The following is a 24,000-nucleotide window of genomic DNA, read 5'->3' as shown; positions in this document are numbered from 1 at the left end:
ATGGTTGAAACTCACTATGTAGACCGTGCTGGTCTGGAGCTCACAGAGATCCACTTGCTTCTGCCTGCACAGCCCTGGGATCAAAGGCGTGCTCTACCATGCTCAGCCTGTGGTGAAGCTTTTGAGGGTATACCTTCATGCTCTTTAGCTGGCAGCATTTGTACTAATTTAAATTGCTGGAAAATGTATCTGGAAGATGAAGGTGATTCTGTGTTGACAGGAAGTGTTGTTGGAGATCTTCCTTGACAGTCATGTTTTGATTTGGATGTGTGATTGACAGTGGACTTTCACCTGTTTACACACAGTAGGTTACAGGCCATAATTATAATATCTACTAATTTGTACCTCAGAATGTGTGTGAAGCTCAGGACTCTGATGCTCGTGCTATGTGAGTGCAGTGTCTGATTGCCAACTGCTTCTAGGACGCCTTCTGCGGAGATCTCCCTTGCGACTTTCTAAAAACAATTCTGCCTTTCGAAAGGCCCAGTGTGTCGCTTGCTTAGCGTTTTTTCTCTGTCATCCTTTCTTTCCCATTTTTGAAGTTTAAAAGAGAAAATTGTTGAAACACAGACACGATTATTTCTTTCTTTCTTTTTTTTTTTTTTTTTTTTTTTTTGGTTTTTCAAGACAGGGTTTCTCTGTGTAGCCCTGGCTGTCCTGGAACTCACTCTGTAGTCCAGGCTGGCCTCGAACTCAGAAATCCGCCTGCCTCTGCCTCCCAAGTGCTGTGATTAAAGGCGTGCGCCACCACCGACCAGCTTGACACGATTATTTCAATACCTTGTTTTACATCTGTTGAGTTACATTTTATCTTATACCATAGTCAATCATTAAAGCCAGAGAATTATACCATGCCATTTCCATCAACATGGTGACCCTCATTTGTTTAAAAAAAAAAAAATCAAGTAAGAAATCCAAATGCCTAGGCGCTTAAATTTATTTTTTAAAATAAGCTGAGTCATTTTGGAAATCTATGCTGTTTTTTTTTTTTTTTTTTAAGTAGTTGTCAACTAACATCTTGTTTTTGTTAGTAGGCATGGACAAACCAGAAACTTACTTTGTATTTTCTTTAATAAACTTGACTTTTGAGGAAGTTCCCACTTCCATATTAACAAGTCCGTAAGACTTGTTCATGTTGCAGAGACCCCACTAGTATCATCACATTGTTTCTTAAGTGCGAGGATGCACGAAGGGCTGAGGGAAATGGCAATTTTCTTTCCTCTCCTTCCTTTCCTGTCTGGTTTGTTTCATTTTGTAGCTGGGAGTCGTGGGTATTTTGTCTTTATTTAATTCCCCCCCCCCCCCTTTTTGCTTTTCAGTTAGTACACCACAGAAGAAGCTACCGGGCTTTTTGTTTTGATTTTGATCTTTTTCTATATCTCCCGCCCCCGCTCCCCCCCTTTTTTTTCCTTTGCATATTTTTCCTCTTCCAGAGAGAAATGTTTCTGAACAAATTTAAAACACTTGGGTGTTTCAGATCCCTGCAGGGCCATTTTAAGTATCTGGACCTGTAAAGGCCCAGTAATAACTACCTGAATTGCTTTTAATTACACAATATAGCTGCGTCATTTTCCTTCAGGTTCGTTCTGATTGATGCCGCAAGGCAATTGTAACCGCGGATGATGGGATTAAGTGCCTCTCCAAGTGGCTTAGCTTCTTGTGGGAACAAAGGGAAAGAGGGAACTCTTAGCTCCTTTTTGCCTGAGAAGCCTTTCTCTTCCCTTGCCGCATAAAGAAACACAATTAACAAACATTATCCCCAGAGGTAAATTGAAATGTACATGCAGACAAGAGGGGCTCTTGACTGCAATTAGACATATATGATCCAAGGTATCCTGGCCGTTCATTAGTACTAATTGTTTGAGGAAGACGCTCAGAACAAATGATTAAAATGTAGGGGCCATGACGAGGATTAAGAGCCCGTGTGACAGGAAAAAAAAAAAAAAAAAACCTGCATGCTCTCAGCTGTAGTGATGACCCCCTTTGCAAAGCTGCTCTGATCCCAGGGCTTGCTTGGTTTTGCACTGCGGTGAGCTCTTGGGTCTGCTCAAGACCTGGTGGTGTTTATAACAAACAATGTCTACATTTCTTTCTTAATTAGTGGGAACAACTGTGCAGATATTAATATTTTGTAATTGAATATCCTTTCCACTCTCCTGGCCCTTTCTTTGGGCTATTATGGTCTTGCTAGGAATCTGCTTAAGTTGAGTATTTGGTTGTGTTTCTTTGCTCTGCTTTCTTTAGGTCAGATACCAGGGAAGACCATGTGAAAGAAAGTCTGCTAGTTTGCATGTTTGAGTGCTGGAGACAAGGGTTTAGGTAGCCCAGGCTGTCTTTGAAATTCCTTAGTGCTGGGATTGCAGACTTGACAGTAGCTCCCAGATCCTTGCCTAGTTTGCAAATAACACCATGGCAGGACAGGCAAGTTCACTAGGTCCTTTGGGAGTTGATATTTCTAGTAGGGTCTCAGAGATCTGATGCAAACTACTTGAGAATGGGTTGCTCTTGATAGTTGGCATTCTGCAGGGTTCCTAATGGTTGGAGGATTTGACTATGGATCTGTCAGTGCCAGACTAAAAGGAGCTTATCACTGGGACCTGTGATAAAAGTACGATTCATTTGCATTTGGAGTACCTTGACAGTTCAGTTTTGGGTGGGTTTCAAATCAGTAAGAGAGAGATGAGAAGCATCAAAGAAGCGGAGAAGAGAGGAAAATTGGGACAAGGAATTCCCAGAAGACTTGAGAACTTTGATAGGCAGTCAGAATCGGAAAACAGTGTGTTCTACAGTAAATATTCCATGCTGTCTTGTTGGTAGCCCACAGTCTTTTCTCTGTGTTATGCTGGAGTTTCTACAACACCGGAAAAGGGGCGGGGGGGGGGTCTTTGTTACCACAAGAACCAGCAATAGGGCCTGGAAAAGGGGCGGGGGGGGGGGTCTTTGTTACCACAAGAACCAGCAATAGGGCCTGGAAACATAGCTCAGTTAGCAGAATGCTTGCCTCATATGCAGAAAGGTCTGTGATTTAATTCCCAACATCTTATAAGTCTGGAATGGTAGCCATACCTATGATCCCAGCATTGGGCTGGTAGCACAGGAGGATCAGGAGTTCAAAGTCATCCTCAATTATATAATGAGTTTGAGGCCACCCTGAGCTAGAGAAGACTCTGAAAGGAAAAGAGAAAACCAGCAAAGGCTTTCCAATTTCTAGGTTCTAGCCTTGTCACTCAACAATACTTGAGTATCTGAGGTAACTACTTCTTAGCCTATTATTAGCTACTCCAAAGGAAGATAAATCAATATCACTATTAGACAAGATACAAAATAGCTTTATAAAATACACTATTACATTATGAACACACATATACTTTCTCTGTCTCTGTGTCTATCTCTGTCTTTCTCTGTGTGTCTTCTCTGTCTCTCTGTCTCTGTGTGTGTCTCTCTGTCTTTGTGTCTCTGTCTCTGGCCCTCTGTGTCTCTGTCTCTCTCTGTGTCTCTCTATGTCTCTGTGTCTGTCTGTCTGTCTGTCTGTCTCTCAACCTCTCAACTGTCCTTAAATTTAATGCAGTTTCCAGGAGGCCTTGCCCTAGATGGAGCTGGAGAGGCTTAGTTTCTGTAGTCTGTTAAACACTGAAAACAAAAACAAAAGTCCATCTATGTTATAAAGAGACTCCCTGCTCACACCCGCGTGCTCCATCTTAATTTTCATCACACTAGCTCTAAATAATTATGAAGAAGGAAACAGTCTTAATCTTATTGTGGGTTCCACACAATCAAAGCTGCAGCACAGGATTCAAGTTCGCAGCTTGCATTCACAGCTTTTGTGTGTGTGGTGTGGGTCTGGCAATTAGACCCAGGCTGTGTTTCTTCCTTAAGAAATTATTCAGAGAAAGAGAGAGAGAGAGAGAGAGAGAGAGAGAGAGAGAGAGAGAGAGAGATCGCATGCTCACAAATATCTACAGACCAGAATAGTCTAGGGACTGTGGCCAGCAAAGATATCAAAATTCAAAACTATGTAACATTTTGGCCTCATTTTCATTGAGATTGACACTTGAAAGGAATTTTTGAACAATCTGGAAAGAAACAAGAGATTCCACTAACCAAGATCAGTTTCATGACAGTTATTTAAAAAAAAAAAAAAAAAGTGAAAGAACCATTTTTTTTTTTCAAAGTTGCAGGACCATTTTTTTTTTTTTTTCCTGGAGTGAAAAAAAGATTCTGCCTTCATTATTTCTCTCTATCAAAGAATCCAGTTGGAGGACGGGGGAGGGGTGAAAGGCACATGAATTTGATGTATGCAGCAGCCTTTGAACTTTGGAAAACTGTAACAGGATCTGTCTGGGCTGCCATAGTTAAGTTGGTAGAGTGCTTGCTCAGTATTCATGAAGACCTGGGTTCCATCTGGCCGCACTGAATAAATAGGGCATTGTGGCACACTGTGATCCTGGTACTTGGAAAGTGGAGGCAGGAGGATCAGAAGCTCTAGGTCATCATCTGACTACATATTGAGCCTAGCCTGGGCTACGTGAGATAAAAACAATCAGGAATCTCCGGCTGCATCTGTTAGGTCTACAGTTGTTCTTTCTGACCTTGAACAAGTTTAGAAAACAGACTTTTCTAGTTCATATCTGCTTGATGACTGCTAAAGTTCTGAACAACCCAGGAAGCGCCATCTTGGCTTCAACTGTTCCTTTTGCCATGGAAACACCCAGTGCTAATGGGGTCTCATAAGTGGGAAGAAGAACTTAGTGGACATTTATTTTTATTTACAATGTTTTACTTTTAATTGATTTTCTCTTTATACATTACTTATATATCTTACATGATACAATTTGATCCACTTCAGTTTTGTAGTGGAGATGTTACTATTTGCTAGTGGGTTTGTTTTGGTTGTTTTTTTTTTTTTTTTTTTTTGAGACAGAATCTCATTTTGTGCCTCTGGCTGGCCTGGAATTCACTATGCATCTCCCAAATACTGGGTTTGCTAGTGTATGCCACTTGCACATGTGTTTATTTCACCCAACTTGTTTATTTTAATTATTTGGTTACATATAGATGATTGTGGATTGTGTGTGTGCATGTATGCATGCATGCTTGTAGAGGTCAGAGGGATTTGATGGAATTGATTCTCTCCTGCCACGGGGGTCCAGGGATGGAATTTAAGTCCTTAGGCTTGTCAGAAACACCTTTATAATTTGTGGTTTTGAAAGAATCTTACTGCATTGCCCAGTTGGTCTTGAACTCTTAGACTCCAGGCTCAAATGATTCCCCTGCCTCAGCCAGTGGAGCCACAGGTGTGCCTGCCACACACCTGGTTAGTGGATAACTTTGATGTTGCTATGGGAACACTGTTTGCAATACTCTCCACTCGGCTGTTTTTGATATATTTACTACTAAATATTGTCTTTTCTGTACTCGGCTTTAGAGTGAGATCCTGGGAATTTGAACACTGAACAGTTGAGCTAAATCTGTTCTGAATGGTTGTCTTGGGCGACTTGTAGAAATCTTTTTTGGTGATGCACAGAGTACTAGGGACCAGAGCTGTGAATGGTCTCTACTGAGACAAAGTGAGCCTGGCTGGCAAGTCCTTTAGGTTTTTCATGACAATTGACCAGACACTTTGACGTGACTGATGTGCTGTGTCTCAGTTCCCTGTAATGGGTTATCATCTAGACTCTGAGACAGACTCCAGGGAAACCCCCGTGGACCACACTCTAGGGAGCACTAACAGGGAACCATTGAGGAGTAGCATCCTACTGGTGCTCATGGGGGGCGTGCTGTCAATCTCAGCTTGGGAAGGCAAGAATCAGGAGTATCTGGGGGGTTAGGGAGCTCCTTTTGAGCCCTTTGTGTATTTAAGGGCCTCAGGAAAAACAAAACAAAACAAATGCTAGCTGTATTGTGTCTTCATGTGGTTGGTGAAGAGGCCAGGCTCCCTTCCCTCTTTATTGAGACTGTCTTGCTATGTAACCCTGGTTAGGTGGAACTCTCCACGTAGACCAGGTTGGTCTCAAACTCACAGAGACCTGCCTGCCACTGACTCCCAAGTGCTGGGATTTAAGGTAGCTACTGACACTAGGAGGTTTCTCTCTCAACCTCATGTCACACCAGGGAAATAAACAAACCCTTCAGTTTTCCAGAGAATTTCTGCTCCTTTCAAGAAAGTGTAGAGAATAACCTCTAACAGGTACATGCTCTCTTGTCAGTATCCAACACACACGCACATGCACATGCATATGCACACTTGGACACATACACACATAAACACAAAGACAGATACATACATAGACAGACATACATACACAAACAAGGATACACACAGACAACAGACACAGAGATACACACACAAGTATAGACATGCATGCATGTACACTCACACACATGCACATAGGGATACACACAGACACAAAGGGACATAGGCACACACACGTACACAGGGACACACATACACAAATACATAGACATGGACACACACACATGCAGACAGACAGACAGACACACACACACACACACTCACAGATACACACAGACACAGAGATACACAGATATAGACATGCATTTATGACAGCACCAGTAGTCATGGTACCGAGCTTGGGCATAGGCCTGGGGGATTAAAGGAAGACACAGACTCGGGTCATTCGTTATGAGAGAATGCCAAAGCTTTTACTGAGCAGGTTCAATATATACACCAAACCGGGGAGGGAAAACACAAACAGGAACTCAATTGGGGGACAATGGTTTGTATAGTGGAAAGTCCCTGCCCAGGGCATCATCCTTCAACAGGATGTTTTGTTCTTAGAAAAACTGCAAAATGTTACTTGGCAGACAGCAGCACACAGAAAGTCTCAGCCAGGGCATGGCAGCCCTTCAGGGTCCTACACATGTACACACATACACACAGGAACACATACACAGTCACACAGACACACATACACACATAGTCACACACATACAGGGACACACACAGTTACACATACAGACAGACACACACAGGGACACACACAGACACAGACAGAGAGACACTCAGACACAGACATGCATGAACACCCCCCCACACACATGTGCATGCACACTCATCTTTCTACCCCTACTTTTCCTTCCCCTTTTCCCTAACTTCCCATCAGCCCAGCATGCATCCCCTCTGCCCCCATCTTTGCTCTCCTCATCATGTTTCTCCTCTTCCTCCCCTACTCTCAAGTACCCTTGACTGTATCAGCCTCCTTACATTGGGCTGGTTTGCCTTGCTTTGGGACGAATGTCCCTCTTTGCCCCCAGCAAGAATACCAGTGTCCTGAACTTCAGCCACTCTGGAACCGACCGGCATGCAAGCCTGGGTCTCCAAGTGGGACACACTCATGACCGGTGCAGCCATGTGGGGCTTTCCCTGTTCCTCCAACTCGCCACCTTTTCCAATCCACACGTTCACCTGGACAGCTAGAACTCGGTGGCCACACAAGGTAGGTTCACTGGGTGACAGTGAGGTGATTCTGAATGATGGCCTTCTATGTTGGTGTATCCGTAGATAGTCCTTACTCATGGCAAGCTGTGCATACTGTCAGCATGCCTGATCCTGACAGTAATAGTGTGTGTACGTGTGTGTGTGTGCATGTGTGTGTATGTGTGTGTCTGTGTGTCTGTGTGTGTCAGTGTGTCTGTGTGGTGTGTGTGTCTGTGTGTCTCTGTGTGTCTGTGTGATGTGTGTGTGTCTGTGTCTCTGTGTGTGTCTGTGTGGTGTATGTGTGTGTCTGTGTGTATCTCTCTGTGTGTCAGTGTGTCTCTTTGTGTCTGTGTGGTGTGTGTGTCTGTTGTGTCTGTTTGTGCCTGTCTGTGTGGTGTATGTGTATGTCTGTGTGTGTTTCTCTGTATGTATCTCTCTGTGTGTCAGTGTGTGTGTGTCTCTTTGTGTCTGTGTCTGTCTGTGTGGTATATGTGTATGTCTGTGTGTATCTCTGTGTGTGTCAGTATGTGTGTGTGTGTCTGTGTGTGTCAGTGTGTGTGTCTGTCTGTGTGGTGTGTGTGTGTCTGTGTCTCTGTGTGTATCTCTCTGTGTGTCAGTGTGTGTCTGTGTGTCTCTTTGTGTCTGTGTGGTGTGTGTGTGTCTGTGTGTCTGTTTGTGTCTGTCTGTGTGGTATATGCGTGTGTCTGTGTGTGTCTCTGTGTGTGTCAGTATGTGTGTCTGTGTCTGTGTGGGGTGTGTATATCTGTGTGTCTGTGTGTGTGTGTTTGTGTGTCTGTCTGTATCTGTGTGGTGTGTGTCTGTGTGTGTGTGTCTATGTGTGTGTGAGTGTGTGTCTCTGTGTGTCTGTGTATGTGTGGTGTGTGTGTCTGTGTGAGTATGTGTGTCTGTGTCTCTGTGTGTGTCAGTGTGTCACTCTGTATCTGTCTGTGTGTGATAACCACCTTTTAACTTTCTGGATCTTGTTTTTGCTTGTGTGTGCGGTGTGTGGTATATGTGGTATGTATATGGTGTGTGTGGTGTATATGAGTATGTGTGTTGAGATGGTTTCAATATGTAGCATAGCCAGGCCTTGAACTGATGATCCTCCTGCCCACACATCTGGAGTGCTGGGATCAAAGGCCTGAGCTGCCCATGGATTTGTCTTCTCTACGGACCTCCTAAATTCAGAACATGCATAATTTATCCCTTTGTGTCTAGCTTCTTCCACTCTTGTAAAGGGTCCGTTTAGCTTTGGACACGGTATTTGTTGCCTTTCTCACTTTGTGTAAGCAGAAATCCTGGCATCACGGTCACTCATAGGAAATACCTTTGCCCTCTGTGTCCTTGTAGTCTGAGGAAGTACCACTTCAGGTACAACCCCACTGTTACCAAAGCTAGGTGTGGGAATGCATGCCTATAACTCCAGCACACAGAAGGAGCCACATGACTGTGAGGCTAGCCTGGGTTACATAGTAAGACCATGCCTCAGGTAAAGAAGAATGTCTGCCCTTTTCTTTACAAATATTCCTTTCCTAGGGGATTCCCTGCCAAAGAGATAAGAGGACATGTACATGGCTCACCAGAGAGGCCTCAAGGCAGACAGGCATGGCCCATGGGTCATGCATTAGAAGTGAACCCATGTGGAACTTGAACCACGCACTATATGTGTCTGCATTGGACGCAGGACTCTGCTTCATCAGGACCCTAGTGGAGCTCATGAGGGATGCTCTGTCGTTCAAGGGGAGTTTGCATTGGAAATATTTTCTTAGCTCTTCTGAACCAGCCACATACCTATCTGCAGCTTGTAGGAAGACAGAATAGTTGTTATGTGGCTCTTCCATCTACGAAACAACACCCCCCCTCCCTGAGAGCCCCCTCCATTCTGTGTGCTGTTACCATAGTAACCACAGTTTTTCAAACTGGGGAAGGAATCTCTCGGGGCACTCGGGAACTTAGCGAAGTGAGAAAGAACATAAGTGGGGCCTAATCATAGATGCTGGCGTAGACACCTGATTATTAATAGCTGAAGCCAAGTGGAAATTAATAAGTGACTTTTGCTGTCGTTTTGCGAGTAGGAAGGATGCAGTAATGGACTCTTATTTTCACTAACACACAGATTCTTTAGTGCCTGTGTCCGGTGCCAAACCAGGTCAGAACTCAGCTTTTTTGCTTTTCCTTAGTGCTAGGAATTGAAGTAGGGTCTTGCACACCCTAGGCAAGTGCTCTACCCCTGGGCTACATACCCAGCCTTGGTTTTTTTTTTTTTTTTTTTAATGTATTGCATGTATGTGAGTTGCATGTGTGTAAGTACATGTGCATGTGTGTCATAAGCATGCAGAATAGAAGACAGCTTTTGGTGTTGTCCTTAGGTATGTTGTCATCTCATTTGAAACAGGATCTAGAGCTGACCAAGTACTCTACACTGGGTGGCCAGTGATTCCCAGGGATCCTTCTGTCCCTGCTTCCCCAGCATTGGGATGACAAATGTACACCTCCATGCCTGGCATTTTGACATGGGTTCTGGAGGCTGAACTCAGCTTTTTGTGATTAAGAGACAAGCAGTCTACAGGCTGAGCTATCTATCTCCCAGGCATCCCTACTCTCAAGTTTTAATTTTTTATTTTTTTGAGACAGTGTCTTGTTATACTGCTCTGTTTTGTCTGTGACCTACTACATAGCATAGACTGACCTTGAACTGGCCTCAGCCACTCAAGAGCTGGGATTATAGGCATGTGCCTTTATATGTGGCTCAATGGAATTTGTTAAACAGAAGCTTTTGTATCAAGGGAGCTACTATACAGTGGGAAGACCTAGCACCTTTGCCTGCATACTTAGCTGCACATTAGAACCAGGAAGGGACCTTAGGAAAGGCCTGAAACCCTGCTATCACCCTGTACCAGTGATGTCACAACAATGTCAGAGGAACAAGAGACAGACAACTCAGAACTTCAGTCATCTATAACTCTGGGAACTCTACTCAAAGACAGATCCTTGACTTTGCCTTCAAAAGAATTCCAGAATGAGCTGGTATGAGGTAGAGTTGGAGTTCTTCCAAAGGAGATTTGTTTGACAAGGTGTTGTGGTGTTTGCTTGTTTGCTTTGGTTTTTGCTTTTTGAGACAGGGTCTTATTACATAGCTCTGGCTGTTCTGAAACTTGATCTGTAGACCAGGCTACTTTGGGACTCACCAAGATCAGCCTGCCCTCCCAAGGGCTGGATTAAAGGTATGCTCCATCTTGTTCAGCCCCTGAGTTTAGTGATTTTTGTTGTGTTGCTATTTTAAGACGTGGTCTCATGTAACCCAGATTGGCTGAGAATGACCTTGAACTGCTGATCCTCATGCTAGGTTTACAGATAAGCCACCATCCCTGGCTGAATCTGATAAACCTTTAAAAGCTCCCAGGTATTGGCATATGGACTCTTAGGTTGAGAGCTCGCTTACCCCTGGGACCTAGATGCCGAAACAGGTAACTAGGTGAGAGAGGAAAGAAAGTAGATGAAAACCAGGCCAGGAGGAGCCTCCCTCTGAAAGATGTCCTCTAAAAATGGTCACTCAGTAGAGATAACTCTCCGTAAGGCTGCCACATTTTTTCTACCTCATGCTTTGCATATAGTTTGGATACATTTACATGTTGACTGATGAAGTAATAACTCCCAGCAAGTAAGATAAAATAAGTTTGATCTTGTCTCCTGCTCTGTACATCAGCAGTCAGTGCTGAACACAGCTTGAGCCCAGAACTGCTTGGAAGCTGTCAGGGATCAGGGAAGGAAGAGGACTCAGCAGCCAAAAGAGAAGAGAGACTTGCAAAAATTTCCATCCCTTGTGGAGCAGGGACCGCTGTGTCCTGAGGTTCTTAGAGACCTCAGAGTCCACAATGAAACTTGAATCTAAGGTCTCTCTGTGCATTCCTTTTTTTTTTTTTTTTATTCCAAATATGTCTGGCCCTCTTCCCCTCAATGCTGTATTCCTACCTTGAATCTTCATGGCCGTCTTAGTCAGAGTTTGTATTCCTGCACAAAACATCATGACCAAGAAGCAAGTTGGGGAGGAAAGGGTTTATTCAGCTTACACTTCCACATTGCTGTTCGTCACCAAAGGAAGTCAGGACAGGAACTTACACAGGGCAGGAACTTGGAGGCAGAAACTGATGCAGAGGCCATGGAGATATGCTGCTTACTGGCTTGCTTCTCCTGGCTTGATCAGTTTGCTCTCTTACAGAACCTAGGACTGCCAGCCAAGGGATGGCACCATCCACAATGGGCGCCTCCCCACTTGATCACTAATTGAGAAAATGTCTTACAGCTGGATCTCATGGAGGCATCCTCAAGGGAGGTTCCTTTCTCTGGAATAACTCCAGCTTGTGTCAAGTTGACACACAAAAACAGCCAGTACAGTGGTCTCTCAAAGCCCATTCTGTTGGAGATTCCTCTCTGGACCTTCTGGGTAGGCCACGTTGCTTTGGGGATACCTCTTCACCATGCCTGTGTCCCGCAGCCTGGGGCCTTTCTAGCAGTGACCTAGACAAGGTACTACTTACTTGGTAAAGGCCACAGTAGGGCTGACCTCTACAGTGTCTCTAGGACTCAGATAAGGCTTTTGTTCCCGTGTCCTCAGGTTTGGTTCTCTTCCCACCTTCTGTCAGACAGCATACAAGGTCAAAGTAGATCCAAGTATATTTTATGGGTAAAGCCAGTCAGATTTCAGCAATTTCAAATCATTTGGCTGTATGTTTTCTACTATGTTGTACTGCCATTCTGAACCTTTGAAATGCTTTCATTAGGTTTGTTTTCAGCCAATTATAAAAGAAATAAGAAAGGGGAGTGACATTATTTCTGATAGTTGTTTAAAATAAGAGAATTGTGCAGAAGTCATAATTCCCAAATGTACACTTTAGAGGCCCCCCCCCCCCCATCAAATCTCAAGGAATGTCCTTCCAGGTATTTCTCACTGAAGACTTCATTAAGCTAAGATATTATTGCCTTTATAATGTCACATCTTCCATTTAAAATACCAAACAGGAGGCCAGAGAGATGACTCAGTGGGTACAGGGGCTTGCTGTGCTAGCCTGGTGTCTTAGGGTTTTACTGCTATGAGCAGACACCATGACCAAGGCAAGTCTTATAAAGGACAACATTTAATTGAGACTGGCTTACAGGTTCAGAGGTTCAGTCCATTATCATCAAGGTGGGAAGATGACAGCATCTAGGCAGGCATGATACAGGCAGAGCTGAGAGTTTTATATCTTCACCTAAAGGCCACTAGCAGATACTGGCTTCTAGGAAGATAGGACAAAGTCTATGCCTACAGTGACACACCTACTCCAACAAGACCACACCTCCAAACAATGCCACGCTCTGGGCAAACCATCACACCTGGCAACCAGAGTTTGATCCCCAGAACTACCTAAAGAGAAAGAAAGAATGGACTCCCAAGTTTTCTTTTGACTGTACCTGTGTATGCGCAGGCCCCCCTACATTCACACATATTTATCACATAGACACCACACGCATACACACAACACGCACATGCATACACATACACACATACACACACAGATAATATAAATAAGCAAAGGACTTATAATTAAGATATCAATTGAAACTTTCATCATGTAACATTAAATATCTGTAAATATTTTTCAGTTTAAAAGTAAAATTGACAAGACTTTATATTGAAGGTGTTTTGATATTTCATATATATTCTGAAATTACTCATTCAATAGCTGGCACACCCATTACCTCTCATTATTCATGCATGTTTGATCACATTAGTTAAAATCTAGGGCTGGAGAGATGACTGCTCTTCCAGAGGTCCTGAGTTCAATTCCCAGCAACCCCATGGTGGCTCACAACCATCTGTAATGGGATCTGATGTCCTCTTCTGGTGTGTCAGAAGAGAGTGACATTGTACCCATATATATGAAATAAATAAATAAATAAATAAATAAATCTTTAAAAAAAAAAAAGCCAACCCTATTCTCAATCAGTTGGAAGTGCATGATATATTGCTTGTATAATCTCCAGGATTTATCCATCTTTTGGCCACAAGTCTGAACCATGCCAACAACTTCCCACTTTCCTTCCCTTTCTTTACCTCCTCCCCCACAGTCCTGCTGAAAATCACACTGCTACCCTAGTTTTAAGAGGTGGACCTTGTGTGAGCGGTTCCGAGTGGAGCCAAGGTAAAAGTCTGGTGTCTTTTCGGGTCCTCTCACTTAACCTGGAGCACACTATTTAGTTAGACTTGCAGGTTACCAAGTCCCCCCACTGTCTGCGCCTTCCCCCCCCCCCCCCCCATACTGGAATTACAAGGATGTATCAGTTCAGTCTTGTAGCTTTAAACATTTTGGAACTCTGAAATCTAATTTGTTATTGTTTTTATTTCTGTTTTGGGATGGTTTATTTATTTATTTATTTATTTTTTATTCAAGTCTCATATGCCCCAGGTTAGACTCAAACTCAAGACCTCCCAGCCTTGGCTACCCACTGCTCCTGCTTCCTCTTCTCTTTTCCCCACCCCTCAACCCTCCACCTCCTTCTTCAATCTCTAGGCCTGGCTGGCCTATGTAGCCATAGATGATCTTGAACTGATCCCCCTGCCACCTCCTGGGTGGTGGGACTGTAGTTGTGAACTACCACATCTCGTCGATTGATTGTTGGGAAGCAGCCTAGGGCTTTGTTCACACTGTGTAAGCACTCAGCCCACAGAGCTACATCTGTAACCACTGCTCATTCTCTTGAATGCTGGGACTATGGGCATGAGCCACTGTGCTGAGCCCTGAAATTCTGAACTCCATTGAAGACCTGTTTCTCGGTTACATCTTAGCTGTGTATATGTTTGGAATGATCTGCACATTTCCTGATGGTCACAGGGTAGACAAAGCAGCTGTGGCTGTTGCTACACTGGGATGAAAGCGTGAAGCAGGAAGCACTTGAGTACCCGGTTCACTAGTGCTGTAGAACAAATCCCTGTTGAGGAGAAACAAAACAAGAACAACAAAACCAAAAAAAAAAAAAAAAAAAAAAAAAAAAAAAAAAAAAAAAACCAACGACAACAACAACAAAATCCCAAAACATGATAGTTATCAGAACATTGTCATATGTTGGAGCTTCCATTAGGCAGTTTCACAGGTGGCTCTGACTGATTTGCTTTTGTTCCTATACAGGGCCATATTTTCCTATTTCTTTGGATGGCTGGTTACTTTTCATACTGAAAACTGAGTGCTTGAATTGAAATGTACAATAAGCATGTGAATCAGATTCCCTAGGGTTTGCCCTTAGTTTGAGATCAGCCTGGGTACCAGAGTGATGAACCAAGCGTATTGTATGTAACAAGAGCCATTGCAAAAAGCCAAAAAAATAGGTGGATGTAGCCACTCATGCCTTTAATCTCAGTACTTTGGAGGCAAAGGCAGGCAGATCTCTGTGAGTTCAAAGCCAACCTGGTCTATATTGTGAGTTCCAGTACAACCTGGGCTACATGGTGGGACTCTGTCTTACAACCAAAAAGCCAAAATAGGTTGAAAGAGATGGCCCAGCTCCTGAATGCAGAGGACATCAACCCTGGTGGCTCACAAGCACCTGTAACTTCAGCCTCAAGAAACCCCAAAGACCACATGTGTATCCTTCCCACCACAACATACATAAAATTTAAAATTTTAAAAATATTTTTAAAAAGCCAAAAGGAATGAATGGCTAAGAGCAGGGTTTGGTCATGGATTTATAATTTATAAATATAGAATTCCATTTTGGACTAACTCTAATTACTTCCCTTGCAGGAAGGCATCCCTCGTGGCCAGTGTCTGCAAACCTGGGTACAGCTCCTTGTCCAATCACAAGTATGTCCCTCGGAGGGCAGTGCTCTATGTGCCTGGGAACGACGAAAAGAAAATAAGGAAGATACCATCCTTGAAAGTAGATTGTGCTGTGCTGGACTGTGAGGATGGTGTTGCGGAAAACAAAAAGGTATGGCATGGTTTTCAGACGGAGTGAACCTAGGCTGGCATCCATTGCTCTTGAGCTAGCCTTGTTCATCACTGTTTGGAGGTGTCTGTGGTCCTCAGTCTTCTGTCTGTTGTTCTTAGTTTTTACTGATAGTGTTTTTTTCTTCAGCCAAAAACATTGGTTCTAACTCTCGCTGTTATGTTATGTCTTCTCTGAAAGAAGGGACAAATTCTGTCAAAATGTATCTTAAAACCATTATATTCAATGGCTATGATTGGTGTGTATATAAATAGGTAATCAACTTTGCTCTGTGGTATTGTTTAGTGCCCCCACCCATCATCCTCCACGCCCCATCCTTTGGGGTAGGGGGTGAGAAGGCTTGGGAATGAATGACACAGATCCTGGGAGCCAGGTAAGAACCAGAAACAGACTCATTTAAAGAAATAGTGATGAGTGCCTATATACCCTCTGCCTGCCTCCCAACTGTTTGTCCTGTGCCCCTGGCTAAAGCAGATTGGCTGCCTGGGTCACATGCTCTGTCTTTGTCTCTGAGTGTCAGGTAGACACCTCAGGGTTAGTGAATGTGTGTGGGCCATGGGGGAGGGGAGGAATACAATGAAGGAATTTCCCCTTTCCTCTTCTTTCTCTTCCTTCTCTTCTTCCTCCTCTTCCTCTTCTTCCTCCTCCTCCTCCTCCTCTTTTTCTTCTTCTTCAGTTTTTTCGAGACAATGTTTCTCTGTGTGGCCTCAGCTGTACTGGCACTGTAGACCAGGCTGGCCTCAAACTCAGAGCTCCACCTGCCTCTGCCTCCCATGTGCTGGGATTAAAGGTGTTTGCTACCTCCAGCCCAGTTTATTTTCAAGCTTTTAAGTAATGAACACACATTTGTTTGATAATTAGGTGAAATATGTAAATCTGTATAATAATAATTTATGTATGCCTGCGAATGCCTTGATTAAAAACATGTTTTTCCCAACCTTTGTTTACCCAGCAGATCCCTAGGCCATCTGGATTCTTGCTCTCTGGGTAGCATCTTACTCCCATGATCTGAAGAAGCCTGTCTGAAATGTATGGTTTTCCAGATTAATTACTTTCCTTGGAGAGTCTAGCAAACAAATATTTGCCTTAATTAAAAAAAAAAAGTTAATTTCCTGTATCTTTATAATGATAAAATCCAGACTTCCCAAGTATTTGGAAGAAGATTATAATAAATGACTTTGGCATATAATTAATACAATTAATCTCTTTCTCCTAGACATTAAAAGTAAATAGACTTTTCTTTTAAAGACTATAATGCGATTCCAGTATACCCCTCCCCAAACGCATGTAGTGTGCTCTAAGATTAGATATCAGGTTGTAATTCCAGTCCTGTGTAACCTCAGGCAATTCACTTCTTTACCTCAATTTCTTATCTATACCTCGGGGATGACAATATCTTCTTTTGTCAGGAATGGGGATTATTACTGGAGAAAAGTTGATAAAGGGCCTGGGAGTAGCTTGATTTCCTACAGGAAATGGGTCAGATAAAGCCTGTAGCAATTGAGATTAAAGGATGTTTATTTCCGTGCTGTGCCATACAGTAAGTTCATGGAGTCCTGGAGAAAGTTCTGACTCTATTTCTTAAGTCTTGAGGCTGTCCTCTGAGACCCACCTGGGGATCTTTTCTGTTCCCCTCATGACAATGTTTCTCCTTCCTGTTGTATCTCTGCGTGTTTGTGGGTCTGTATATTCAGCCATTCTCTAGTCAGATATCAGCAGTCGAGCTACAAGTTAGACGCCTGAGATGGGCAAGCTACAACTACCATCTTCAATCATAGGTTCATGCAGTGTGTGTGTGTGTGTGTATGTGTGTGTATGTGTGTGTGTGTGCATGTTTTTTTTTTTTTTTTTTGATTGGGGGAGGAGGGGGCTTAGACACAGGATCTCAATGTGTAGCTCTGAAGGTCCTGGAACTTGTTCTGTAGACCAGGCTAGCCTCAAATTCACAGAGATCCGCCCGCCTCTGCCTCTGGAGTGCTGGGATTAAAGGCATGTGCCATTATGCCCAGTAGCATGCATATGCTTACATGTGTGCACATATGTGTAGATGCCAGAGGTCATCCTTGAATGTCTTTCCTCCTGTACTCTCCACCTTATTTTTTGGTACAATTTATTGGCTAGTAGATTTTGTGAGGCTGGCTGTCCAGTGAGCTGCAGAGATCTACCTGTCTCTGCCTCCTCAGTGCTGGGATTACAAACCTGCCACCACACTTGGCCAGGTCCTCATGCTTGTGGGTGACTGAGACACTACACAGGTGTGTAGAGAACCTTGGAGTTGACACAACCCAAGACCATGTTCTTGACACAAAGGAGATTTGTTTATCCCAGAGGGAGAGGGATTAGGGGATAAGGGACAAAGAGGGGAGATAGAAGAAGAGGGAGAAGTTGAGAGGGAGAGAGGGAAGGAGTATTTGTCCTGGGAGGGGGACAAAGGACTGCCTTAGGATAGAGAGGAGACAGATAGAAAAATGGCAGTTTACAAAGGAAAAAGGAGAAACCCCCAGGTGGTGGTGCACGCCTTTAATCCCAGCACTTGGGAGGCAGAGACAGGCAGAGGCCAGCTTGGTCTACAGAGTGAGTTCCAGGACAGCCAGGACTACACAGAGAAACCCTGTCTCGAAAAACCAAAAAAAAAAAAAAAAAAAAAAAAAAAAAGGAGAAACCCCCAAGTTAGGATGAGGTGTTTCATTTTAATTGTTAGGATGTGTTTCATTTTAACTTAATAGTTAGGATATACTTCATTTTAATTGGGTATTTTTTTAAAAAAGAGATTTATTTATTTTTATGTCCATTAGGTAACAGATCCTCTACAGACCGGGAGTTGCAGACAGTTGTGAGCTGCCATGTGGGTGCTGGGAATTGAACTCATGTACTCTGGCTCTTAGCCTTTGAGCCATTTCTCCTGTTCCTTACTTGGGCATGTTAACTAGGTGAGCTAAAGGGGGCTTTTGATTGCTTGACTTAAATACATTGATAGCTGGACCTTGGAAGTCAGCCTCAGGAGGAGAAAGTGGCCAAATAAGGGAGTAGACCTTGGGGGCTAGCTTTAGGAAGTATACCTTGGGGGCTAGCTTTAGGAAGTAGACCTTGGGGGCTAGCTTTAGGAATGGAATCTAGCTGGTTTTTGTATGGGGGAAAGAAAGACAAAGCCTGCCAGAGCCATGTTTGCCGCTTGAGCTGGCTAGCCTCCCTCCACAGTGCCTTTATTAGGATACTCAATTTGCTCATTACAGCTGAATTTTGCATTTAATTGCTAAACATACTTTTCTACATGCTGAGATAGAGTCAACTAGAGTTCCCTTTAAAAATCCGCAGAAAGTCCTGGTAAGCCAGCATGATAATTTTAAAAAGTGCATTTGGATATCATTAATTTCGTTGTTAAAATTTCTTTCTAGATATGATGGTTAGAGGGATCAGGATCAGCTTGACAGCATCTAGGACAACTTGGAAATGAGCCCCTGGGCATGCCCATGGAGGGGTCATCTTGACTGAGCTTGGAAGACTCACCCACTGTGGGCATAACTGACTGGAATACTGGACCTTATAAAAGGAAAGAAGCGAGTCTATCCAGTGCCCTTTTGTGACTGCTGTCTCATGACCAACCATTTTAAGGTCTTGATGCCTTGAGTTTCCCACTACGGTAGAGACTTCCTTCTATAATCTACTCTCAAGCTATTTTATCACAGAGTCAGGAAAGAAAACCATAAAAGAGGATTTAACTCCCTCTCATATGCTGTGTTCCATAGCGACTGTCTCAAGGCTTTTTAGGATTTTGGTTTCGTCATCTGACACTCACATCATCTAAACATTTGACAGGCGTGCCATATGAAATCTAACGAGTTTGCTATGTAACTGTTAAGGGGTTGGCGCCAACTGCCACACAAGACGCCATTGAGAATTTCTGTTAGAGTTTAACGATATTTAAATAGTGCTGACAAAATACCAGACACTGTCAATCACAAGACAGCGCAGAGTCACTACAATTATGTTCCTTTTGCAGATGGGGAAACCGAGGCATTCTGAGGTCATGCTCATGATTTATCCTAGGAGTATGGTTATCTTTTCATGAAGCTATTAGATTTTCATCAGATCCCACTTACGAATGAAGGTGCATTCCTGATTGGCCCAGTTAATCTTACACCCTTATCGTGAACTTCCCCATCACCCAAAAACTGAAGTCAGGTACATAGACTTGGGTTTTGCTTTTGTTTTTGTTTATTTATTAGTGCTGGAATCAAATCTTCATGCATGCAAGGTAAGGGTCTGGCCAACTGTTTTGTTTTTTCATGTCTTTCTTCTTTCCTTCCTTCCTTCCTTCCTTCCTTCCTTCCTTCTTTCCTTCCTTCCTTCTTTCCTTCCTTCCCTCCCTTCCTCTTTCCTCCCTCCTTCCTCCCCTTCCTCTCTCCCTCTTTCCTTCCTTCCTTTTAAGGTAAGCAAAGTTTTGTTTAAAACTAGAGTAACAGCTTCCCTCTGTAGGGCAAGAGGGTACCAGAAATGGCTTGCCAGATACTTGTCTTATGTTTCTTTGTTTTGAGATGGAGTCTTACTATGTACACTTGATGGGTTGGAACTCACTGTGTAGATTAAGCTGGTCTCCAGCTCACTGGGATCGACATGCTTCTGTTTCCTGAGTGCTGGGATTGAAGGTGGACACCACCACACCTGGTCAGAGACCTGTTCCTGATGAGCCCATGTCAATACTGGATAAATTAATTTCTTTTTGTTTTTCTTTTTGTTTTTGTTTGTTTGTGATAGAGTTTCTCTGTTTAGCCCTGGCTGTCCTGGAAGTAGACCAGGCTAGTCTCAAACTCAAGAGACTCCCCTGCCTCTGCCTCCTAAGTACTGGAACCAAAGGCATGTGCCTCTATGCCTAGCTGAAGTGGCAGTAATTGTAAAGATTTGCTTTTGTTATTTTTTAATTAATTATTTATTTATGTATATGAGTACAATGTAGCTCTCTTCAGACACACCAGAAGAGGGCATCGGATCCCATTACAGATGGTTGTGAGCCACCATGTGGTTGCTGGGAATTGAACTCAGGATCTCTGGAAGAACAGTCAGTGCTCTTAACCACTGAGCCATCTCTCCAGCCCTACTTTTATTATTTTTAATTATGTATATGTCTGTGAGAGGTATGTGTACATAACAGCAGGTGCCCACTGAGTTCAGAATGTTGGATCCCCTAGAACTGGGCTTACAGGCAGTTATGAGCTGCTCTGTGGTGTACTGGAACCTGAACTTAGGTCCTCTGCAAGAACAGTATGTGTTCTTCAGCCTGAAATAGTTTACTGATTTTTCCATGTAATAATCACATATATTATAATTTGTACACATATATACACATTTAGCATTTCATTGTCATATACTATTTTCATACATAATCTCATTTAAAGTTTTCAAATCTGTCCAAAGATACATTGCCATTAAACGGGAGAGCTAAGATTTTCCTGAATTTCCTAGACACTTTTTATTTATTTCTTTAAATCAGTTCTGGGGATAGACTTGAGGCTTCACATGCTGGTTAGGTGCTCTGCCATGGAGCCATACTCTCTGCCCTAGATTTTCTAGACCTTCTGATGGAGTCAACCTCATATACTGCTTGTGTATATATGTCTCAAAATTTACCTCTTTCCCTCTCTGGCAAAGCTAGCACCTTAGCCTCTCTCAATCTTAATTGACTTTACTACCCATTAAAAAAACTATATTTTATTTCCCCCTGTAAGGGTCTATGGTTCGCCAAAGAATGATACCCCAGATTCAAATAGTATATAAATGCAAAGAGTGTTTTAATCTGTAGAAGTCCAGCATCCTGCGGTCTCCTGTTCCCAAGATACAGAGACAACCAAGTGAGTTTGCAGGCCTGATTTAAAGCACATTAGGGGGTTCCAGGGTAGGTGACCTTTACCTTACTCCATCTCTAGGGACTTTCCAGAACCATTACTAGGGTGTGGGGGGATGGAAACTGTTGTTGGGGAAGTCTGGAAACTGCTGCTGACCCATTGTCCTTGCCTCAGGCTAGGTGGTGGGGCAGCTTCTGAGGCCTGGACTTGTCTGGACTTACCCAGTTCTTGGAAATAAATATTTAGGCCTCATCTCCTGAACTGCCAACTTGAAGCCTGTCATGGCCTAGCCTTCTCACCCCTCTCCTTCTCTCCTACAATCCCTCCCATTCCCCCTCCATCCCAAATCCATGCTCTTTTTTATGTTATTGTTACACATGCTTATGAAAGTACAGGCCATGGAGAACCCGGCAAGTGCAATACAGTCAGTCAATTATCAGAAAAATGCAAATAAAGTGAGTTTTAAAATGATGTGCCTATATTTTAATAATTCTGAGGACCATGAGTTTCATCATAGTTCAGCTTGGCAAAACTGTAAAAAGATAATCAGAAATAAAACTTAAACATAGACTTCATTTTAGAGATAAATTCACACACACACACACAAAAGGGAACTCAACTGCACATGGAAGCACATGCCTGTGATCACTGGGATCAAGGTCCTTTCCAAGTACATTCGAAATTCCAGACTAGTCTAGGCTACAATGAACCCCTGTTTAGGAATAAACTATTTTTTCCACCAAGAAGAGTAACATTCGAATATGAAAAATGCTTAAGAAATAACTTCAAAGACAGGTCTGCTGGCACATGCCCTTTTATCTCAGAACTCGGGAGGCAGAGGCAGGCAGATCTCTGGGAGTTCGAGGCCAGCCTGGTCTACATAGTGAGTTCCAGGACAAACCACGATACAAATGTACCACTGAGCGACGGGGACTGACTCATCATGACACTGGGTGAGAGGAGGTAGAGGACTGAAGTCATGATGCCAGGCCTGCTGTTTCACTAAGTAGCAATTTTTAAAACAGCTATTTAAATTATCTAGTATCTACATTTAAGTATTTAAATGTAAGAAAAATTTTAACCAGGCACTGTGACAGGTAAGAAAGATGTAGTTTCATGATGCCCGTCATGGAGGAGTCACTGGCTAGCAGTGATATAGTCAGAGATGGCAAAAGTTCAGGTCTGTGAGAACGTGGTCTTTTCATTTTCATTTGATTCTAAGTGTGTTTTTGTTTGTTTTGTTTTAGAAGAAAAATTCAGAGTGTTTGCTTGCATGTGTAGCGTTCTGGGAGGTTGGAGGAGGGTGTCTGATCCTCTGGAGCTGGAGTTATGGATGGTTGTGAATGTCTATGTGGGTTTGCTTTCTGTTGGTTGGCTGACTCTGTATTTCACTTGCCTAGTTCTCTGTGGAATGCACTTGTTGTGGAGACAATAGGACTCTCCTCCACAGAGAAGCTTATGAGTGTATAATGCCTGGGAAATGAGCCTGGGTTCTCCTGAGAGTTGCAAGTGCTCCTAACTGCTGAACCATCTCTCCAGCTCATTTTTGAAAGTCTTCTGTATCCTCGGTTGACCTTGAACTTGGCTGTGTAGCTTAGCATGGCTTTCCTTCCTTTCCCAGTGCTTCATTAAAGGTGGAGCACCACCATGCCTGGTTTTGTGGCAAGCACTTGGGATAAACCTTCTTCAGCAATTCTTGGAAGAGGAAGAAAAAGCCAAGGATGTTTAGGAGAACGAAACTGTATAGAGGAGACATTTGTGCAGTTGGGAACAGAGGAAGGAGGTGTAAGTCCGGTGTGAGGCTATCTCTACAGGGTTTTCTCATATTGGACTGAGTGGAATATTTTGGGAAAGCCAAGGCTCTATAAAGTGCCTCTCTGGGCCACCTGCTCTAACTGGCAGAGGACCCATGGCTTATTACAGCTGGTCTCCACCTTGAAAAGCACCTGTGATGATATAGTCAAATATTAAATAGTTGTGCCTTCTAATCAACTGTTAGAACTTCAGCAGTCCTGGAGAAATGTTGGGAGCCGCAGTGATTCGCCATTTCAAGATGGCGCGGGCATCCTGTCCTCCCACTAGTAAACAATTGACTGCACAGTTGCAAAAGGCAGAAAGCGAGCCAAAGTCACTGCCCATCCCGGGGCGTAATATGGGGTGATGAGTGAACAGCCAATCAGAAGTGAACATGCCATTCTAGGGTATATATAGCAGTGCCTTTCCCGGGCTTGGGGCCTTTTCCGCTTCTGCTGTTACAAGAAGTAAAGCCTCGTCTGTAGTGATACCCGATTACTGCCTCCGTGTCCTTTTTCGCGGGCGAAGGGGACACAAAAGAGGTGTCCGCAACAGAGAAACACATGGCTAGGCTGTCATTTCAAGGGTTTTGTTGTGTCTCTGTCTTGGACACCAGGGCACCCTGGATGCCTAAAGCATGTTGGACATTAAGGGGGAGGGAACGTTGAGACAGAGCCACATAACTGTGTTCCCTTACGGAGCTCTGCCACAAAAGTTCCTCTAACACCTGATCCACTGCATAACACAAAGTCAACCCATTGGCCAATGTAAGTTGCTTGTTATGAGCTAGCTACCTCATGTCAATCAAGGTGATTGGCTTATCATAGTATGATAGTTGATATTGATGATCAGCTCAACAGGTTCTAGAATCAGCCTGGGCTCAAATACACAAGCCAACATGGGACATTTTCTTTTTCTTTTTTTTTAATATTTAATTTTTTTTTT

General features: G+C 43.4%; 1 protein-coding gene and 1 pseudogene across 5 annotated transcripts in view; one reads left to right on the top strand and one right to left on the bottom strand.

Moving 5' to 3' along the window:
• Window positions 1–7,537, bottom strand: part of LOC117706153 (large ribosomal subunit protein eL8 pseudogene) — a 66,554-nt pseudogene extending 59,017 nt beyond the window's left edge.
• The window catches only part of Clybl (citramalyl-CoA lyase), a 231,349-nt gene that overhangs the window by 119,330 nt on the left and 88,019 nt on the right, over window positions 1–24,000 (top strand). For all 5 annotated transcript variants that reach the window (XM_034499123.2, XM_034499122.2, XM_034499124.2 and 2 more), the window contains exon 2: window positions 15,217–15,403. In XM_034499123.2, the coding sequence (XP_034355014.1) occupies window positions 15,217–15,403 (187 nt within the window). The remainder of the gene's footprint in view (window positions 1–15,216; window positions 15,404–24,000) is intronic.

The sequence above is a fragment of the Arvicanthis niloticus genome, chromosome 3, assembly GCF_011762505.2.
Source record: "Arvicanthis niloticus isolate mArvNil1 chromosome 3, mArvNil1.pat.X, whole genome shotgun sequence".
Taxonomy (NCBI): domain Eukaryota; kingdom Metazoa; phylum Chordata; class Mammalia; order Rodentia; family Muridae; genus Arvicanthis; species Arvicanthis niloticus.
The sequence above is the reverse complement of the archived record's forward strand: the minus strand, read 5'-3'. Positions and strand labels throughout refer to the sequence as shown.